The following is a 6105-nucleotide window of genomic DNA, read 5'->3' as shown; positions in this document are numbered from 1 at the left end:
GTGCCTGTATGAGGACGGGGCATTGCACTAAAGCTGCTAAAATGACAAACGGGCTTTTCCACTCCCAAAAGCATTGTTGCAAAACCAAGAGGAACGGAAGGATGGGAGGACTCTTGCAGGTAGATGGTGGGTCTGAACCCAGGGGACAGAGTGTCAGCCGGCGGAGAAGCACGCTGCCTGGTCTCACCTCACACCCCACCAAGTCTGTGCTCTTGTGGAGACAAGGACTCTTCCCCTGTGGCATTCATCACGGTTCTGTTTTTATCTTCACTGAAGTGGGAGATACACACACGCCATCATAAAGGGCACACAGCTGAAGCGTGCAGCTGGATTGCTTCACACACACGTCTGCACCATGCTACCCCTCATCAAGGTGGGGACCGCTGGCAGTACCCACTGGTCCCCTCGTGTCCCTCCCCAGGCAACGTCCACACGCCCCACCCATGAGGTGCTGGTTCTATCACAAAAGCCCACGCGTGTGTGAGAACCAGGAGTGGTCTCCTGTCCTTCGCTAGACGGTGAGCACCACGGAGCAGGGGTGGGGTGGGGCCCTCTGGCATCCTGTGCCCAGGCACTGCAGGGCACTGGGTGGTGAGTACATGTGGAACTAAGGAAGCGACTGATGCTCGCTCTGCAGGTGGGGCTGCAGACCTGAAGGTGCCTGCAGTGGTGCAGGGGTTGGGGGGTGGCTGCTGGAGCTTGTCTCAGATTCCACAGATGTGCACCTGCCTCAGGTCTTCTGTGTTTACCCTGAAACCAAAGCACCCTGACGTCACTGGCCCCAGTGGAAAGAAGCTGCAGGCTGCAGGGGTTGCGGGTGGGCATGCCCAGACCACGTGGGACCCACATCGGTGGCTGCAGGGGTCCTGAAGGGAACCACCGCCCTGTGGGACTCGGGGCATGGTCAGTGCAATCCCCGAAGCAGACTAGATGTGACAGGAGACACATGGAGGGCACAGAAGGGCCTCAGTGTATTGTGACAACACAGACCGACTCAGGCACCTGCATGTGCCCACCACAAACCCCGTCCCAAGAGGACCGCTTTCCCCTGCAAGGAAGAGATGACCCAGCAGCAGCAGCTTAAACAGCAGCGTTTGCTTTCTTACACTGAGCTTTGAAGGGAAAGGGCTGGAGACAATGCAGCCACTGCACGATGTCTGGTCAGGCCCAGTGACACCACGGACCCAGTCTCACGGCCGCTGGATGGCCCAGGGGCCCCAGCACACTGCCCTGACTGTCCAATGACCAGGACTCTTGGTCACATGCCACTCCTGGACCAATCATTAGACTGACTGGCCATCCACCACCACTGAAAAGTCGGGGCCTGCCAGTGAGGAAAGGGACGGTTGTTTGGTCTGCCACAAGGACAGACGCCCCATTTGGGGGCCTGGAGCACCCACATGGCACTCCCCTCATTCAACCAATGCGGCTGGAGCACACGGGGTCTGCCTGTGCCCTAGGAGCACACGCGGGGACTTCACAAGGCTCTGGCATGGCTGCACGGATGTGGGCAGGCAGCCAAGAGGTCCTCTCTGCAGAGGGCACGATGAGGGGTCAGGCAGCCCTCAGGGTGAGGGCAGGGAGACCACTGTGTGAGTCTGGACTTTATCCTGAGCCTGCAGAGTTCTGAGCAGGGATGGACCCAAACATGACATGTTTTTAAGAGAACACTTTGTCTGCCAGATGGAGAATGGTTCATACAGGGTCAAAGGTGAAGCCAGGGGACAGAAGTGTATGCAGGCTGGAAATGCAGAGCTTTGGGGGGTAGAGAGCTATTTTAGGAGCTGCTGACCTGCCTTCCTTGAAGCTGGCGGGCCCGGCCCCCTTATCCCCACCTGGACCTTGCAGCTCGTCACCCACCTGCAGCCAGGTTCCTGATAAGAGCCAAAGAGGTCTGGCCCTGGGCCTCCAGGAGAACCTGGCTCTCATGGCCGCTCTCACCTTGGGGTCTTCTGTCCCTCCCCACCCCGTTCCTGACACAAAGGCACTCTGCACACCTCCCATGAGTGGACACACCCATCGCCAAGCAGGGGGTGGGTCCCAGAGCATGGACACCTGGGTCCAAACCCAGCCCAGCCTCTTACTGGCTGGTGACCTCAGACAAGACGCTGACCGTGCCACACTTCAGCTTCCTCCTTTGTGACACGGGCAGAATACACCTGCCTCCTGCGATCACAAGGGTTAGATGGATTAGCACACCTGGTGTTATTCGGTGTCAGCTGGTGTTATTTGGTCACCGGGTACAAACCACATCCACACCTGTGCCCCAGCAATGGCCACCACATGCCATGGGGCACAGGGCCTGGGCTGGCCTCTTCCTGTGCCTTCAGGGCTGGGGCTCTGGGCAATGGCAGCAAGATGGCCAGGGACTGCAGCCCGGCCGACAGCAGACCTGCAGGGCAGGGTCCTCCCCCCGGGACATCTGGCTGGAACTGAAGGTCATGGCTGCATCAAACTGGGCCTTGAGCAGCTCGAGTTGTTTCACCGCCTGCAGGGCCTCTGGGGTAACCTGGGCCGCACACCCCAGGAGGTTGTAGTTCTCACCAGGGTCCTGAGACAAGTCAAAGAGCAGTGGGGGCTCGTGGGCAGTCAGGGGGCTGGCAGCATGGCAGGCAGGGTCCGCCGTGGTGTCACTGTGGGCAGAGCCTGGGGAGAGGGCACATATGTGCTCAGGACACCAAGGAGCGAAGGCACCAGGCCCTGGGGCTGCAGGAGTCAGCAGGGCTGGGGGCAGTTACCCTGGGTGAAGAAGTGGGCCTTGTACTTCCCGCTCCGCACGGCAAAGACGCCCCGGATCTCATCTGGGTAGGCCGGGTAGAAGAACAGAGTCTGCCGAGGGTTCTGGGGGCAAAGGCAGGGTCACGGGGTGGGGCAGGGCCCCAGGCACTGACCAGCCTCGCCTCAGGCCCTGGCCATGCCCACCCAGGAGCCCCAGAGGTGGTAGCACTTGATGTGCTCCCTCAGGGAGGAAAGGGGTGAGAGGAGCCGTGTCGCTGGCCCTACCTTGCCTGTGCCCAGCAGCAGCGGGCTGAGATCAACCCCATCCAAGGTGACATTGGGCAGTGGGGCCCCGGCCAGGGCTGCCAGGGTGGGCAGTAGGTCCAGGGAGCTGGCCAGCTCGTGGGTCACCCCTGGGGGCAGAGGGCTGTGTGGTCACTACATTCACCATCAGGGTTGGGGTCAGGGGGCCGGGTTCCCTGAGCAGAGGGCCTGAAGACTGACCAGGAGCGATGTGGCCTGGCCAGAAGGCCACGGCAGGCTCTCGGACACCACCCTCGAAGGTGGTTCCCTTCCCACACCGCAGGAGGCCAGAGCAGCCGCCGTGGGACATCCGCATGGTCTCCGGTCTGCGACACACAGGAGGTCGTCAGCTACAGGGAACGCAGGGTGGCCCAGCCCGACGTCCAAGTTACACAGCATGCCCAGAACCGGCCAGCATGCGCCTGTCCCCTCCCTGTACTACCAAGACCACCACCTGTATGCTCTTGTGCTCCCTCCTCCCACATGCACCCAAAAGCCACCAGAACATGGCCAGCGTCTTCTGAGACCCCCTTATCCTGCTGTCCTCGGCAAGCAGTCAAGATGGGGAGGCCCAGTGCCTGGCATGTGAGGGACCAACTGGCATTCCCAAGCCCCCTGTCGCCATACCCATTGTCTGCAGTGAAGATGACCAGTGTTTCTCCAAGCATTCCCAAGTCCCCCAGGGCCGTTATCAGGGCCCCCACAGCCGCATCCAGCTCCATCAGGGAGTCCCCGAACGGCCCGCGGCCTGACTGCCCGGCGAAGTTCTGCCCACTGAACTGGGGGTAGTGGGTGTGCTGGCGGCGGAGACTGGCGTTAGTCTTGGGCAGGGCCCGGACAGCGCAGGGGGCGGGGTCAGGGCGGCCCAGGGGGCGGGGCCGGGCCACTCACGTGGGAGGCGTAGTACAGGAAGAACGGGCGGCCCTGGCGCTGGGCATCAGCCATGAGGTGGCGAGCAAAGGCCACATAGCGTGCCTCGAGTCCGGGCAACCACGGGGGCTGCGCCTCCACAGACAGGTTGGCCAATAGCGGGACAGGGACTCGGCCCTGGTCACAGATGCCATCGCAGGGGGTGGTCGGCGGGAAGCAGGTCATGTTCTGACAAGGGCCCTGGGGGAGCGGCTCCATTCAGGGGTCTGGGCTGAAGGTCAAGGGGAGGGGGCTGGCAGGGGTGGACAGGAGGGCAGCTGAGGGCCTTAGCGATTCCTACCTGGTCATGGGAGTAGGGGATGCCCAGAAATCGATGGAAGCCCTGATGGGGGGGCAGAAAGGCCCCCTCAGGCCCCACCCCAAGATGCCACTTGCCAGCCATCCCTGTCAGGTAGCCTCGGGCAGCCAGGACCTCAGCCAGTGTCACCTCCTCCAGGGGTAGGCCCCCTCGGGAGCCGGGTTCCAGAACTCCAGGGTACAGGCCCGTCCGGACTGGGAGTCGGCCGGTCAGGAGGGCAGCCCTGCAGGGCAAGTCACAGAGCCGGTGAGCAGAGAGAAACCAAGGTGAGGCGAACGCAAGGCCAGGGGACAGACCCTCTTCCACCCCACTGCAATCCAGGGTGCAGCTGGAGGAGCTGGATGGCCGGGGTGGGTGCGCTTGCTCACCGGGAGGGCGTGCACAGAGACACGGGTACGTAGAAGTCCGTGAACCGAAGCCCCCCTGCGGCCAGCTGGTCCAGGTAGGGGGTGGTGGAGCTGGGGTGGCCGTAGGAGCCCAGGTCCCCATAGCCCAGGTCATCAGCAAAGATCAGCACGATGTTAGGTGGGCGGGCAGCGGCCAGACCTGCAGCCAAGGCCAGAGCGAGTGCCCACAGCACCACTATGGCACACGGCAAAGATGGGCTTGTCACAAGAGACCCTTGGGAGGGAAGGCATCTGGCTCCCAAGATCTGCTCCTGAGACCCCAAACCGACACTACCCTCCCTGAGACCCCAGACCAGGCACCACTCTCCCTAAAACCCTGAGACCCCAGACCCAAGTAATCCAGGAGCCAAACGCCTTTCTGAAGTCCTTCCCAGCGGTCTCCGTAACGGGAGACACCCCCACACCCCGCCCACTCCCCCCACACCCCTGCGGCCCCCCCTTGCCCCCCCCAGCAGAACCCAGGCGACAGTAACCTGGGCTGTAACGCCCTGAGACCCTCCTGAACCAGGACACCTACAGATTCTCGGCCGGTATCTGACCATCTTCACCTAGAGGTCCCGGCCCTGGCTCGTGATCAGGGGTAGAAGCCACATGACACAGAACCGCGGGGTCCGGCGCAGTGGGTCGAGAGCCGTACAGGGGTGACGAGGAGCGGGTCCCCGGCAGCAGGCAGCAGAGCCTGCCACCGGCACTTCCGCCCCGGCCCGCTCCCGCCCCGCCCCGCCCCGCGGTCCCGTGACCCGCTGCGCGCGGCCCCGGGGCGGGGAGGGGCGCAGGGCCGGGCGAGCCGGAGCCCGCTCGCACCCGGGGCCGGTCTGGGTTTCCGGGTGCGCGGGTCGCGGCGGGGCGACCGGGGCGGTCCTGCGTGGCGGGGGCGCGGCCGGGCGGGGAGGGGCGCGAGCTCGTCCACTGTGCGCCCGAGGCCGTTGGCTCCCGGGCGCGGGCCTGGGGCGGCGGCGCGCGGCTCGGATGGGCCTCCGGCGTTGGCGCCGGGTGCGCGGGGCTGGCCCGGCCGACCGGACCTCCGGGGCTGGGGCCTGGGGGTCGCTCCCTAGAGGACCTGCGTGCCCGGTGAACCAGCAAACCACTGCTGGCGCTGCCTTCAACAGTGTTTGTGGCGCTTGATTGAAACCGGAGATAGCGAATTCTTCAAACCTTTCGCTCCGCGCATGTCAGTGTGTGTGTTTGTGAGGCCTTAGGGTCTGGTCGGCCTCCAGGGACACCAGTGGGAAACAGCCATGGGAGGAGGAGACGGCTGGGCCTGGCTGGGTCACTGGGCAGCCTTAGACTTCGTCGTTTGGTCCCCAGTTCGTTTAGCTGTCTCAAAGTGAGACGGCGGGCCCTGGAGGGTTGTCAGGTGGGTAATGTTCTCAGTGCGACTGACTGACTGCACCAAGGTCAGTGTAGTAACTGCCCCCACCCCGGTAGCTCCCCTAGGGCAACTCCCCT

At 63.6% G+C, this 6105-nt stretch overlaps 1 protein-coding gene across 6 annotated transcripts; it reads right to left on the bottom strand.

Moving 5' to 3' along the window:
• Positions 1-239: 239 nt before the first annotated feature.
• Positions 240-5381, bottom strand: ARSA (arylsulfatase A). 6 transcript variants are annotated; one of them, XM_081059892.1, is made up of 10 exons: positions 5174-5381; positions 4618-4831; positions 4232-4472; positions 3913-4131; positions 3649-3818; positions 3223-3347; positions 3004-3131; positions 2739-2841; positions 2545-2646; positions 240-750 (listed from the first exon to the last, which is right to left on the bottom strand). In XM_081059892.1, the coding sequence occupies exons 1-10, from the start codon at positions 5196-5198 to the stop codon at positions 746-748; spliced, it is 1332 nt and encodes a 443-aa protein (XP_080916018.1). In that variant the 5' UTR covers positions 5199-5381; the 3' UTR covers positions 240-745. The 6 variants fall into 6 exon arrangements, with proteins under 6 accessions (XP_080916018.1, XP_080916015.1, XP_080916017.1 ...); XM_081059889.1 differs by lacking the exon at positions 240-750 and having other exon boundaries at positions 949-2646; XM_081059891.1 differs by lacking the exon at positions 240-750 and having other exon boundaries at positions 949-2646; positions 4364-4472; positions 5174-5378.
• Between the last annotated feature and the right edge of the window lie 724 nt (positions 5382-6105).

This window comes from Rhinolophus hipposideros (genome assembly GCF_964194185.1).
Source record: "Rhinolophus hipposideros genome assembly, chromosome: 9".
Taxonomy (NCBI): domain Eukaryota; kingdom Metazoa; phylum Chordata; class Mammalia; order Chiroptera; family Rhinolophidae; genus Rhinolophus; species Rhinolophus hipposideros.
The sequence above is the reverse complement of the archived record's forward strand: the minus strand, read 5'-3'. Positions and strand labels throughout refer to the sequence as shown.

Bases quoted from the DNA above. Each gene is read 5' to 3' on its own strand.
- ARSA (XM_081059889.1), bottom strand. From the start codon at position 5,198: ATGGTCAGATACCGGCCGAGAATCT. The intron at 4,473-4,617 runs GTGAGCAAGCGC...CTTGCCCTGCAG, and splicing joins TCTCTGTGCACGCCCTCCCG to GGCTGCCCTCCTGACCGGCC. The intron at 4,132-4,231 runs GTAGGAATCGCT...CCGCTCCCCCAG, and splicing joins TCCCCTACTCCCATGACCAG to GGCCCTTGTCAGAACATGAC.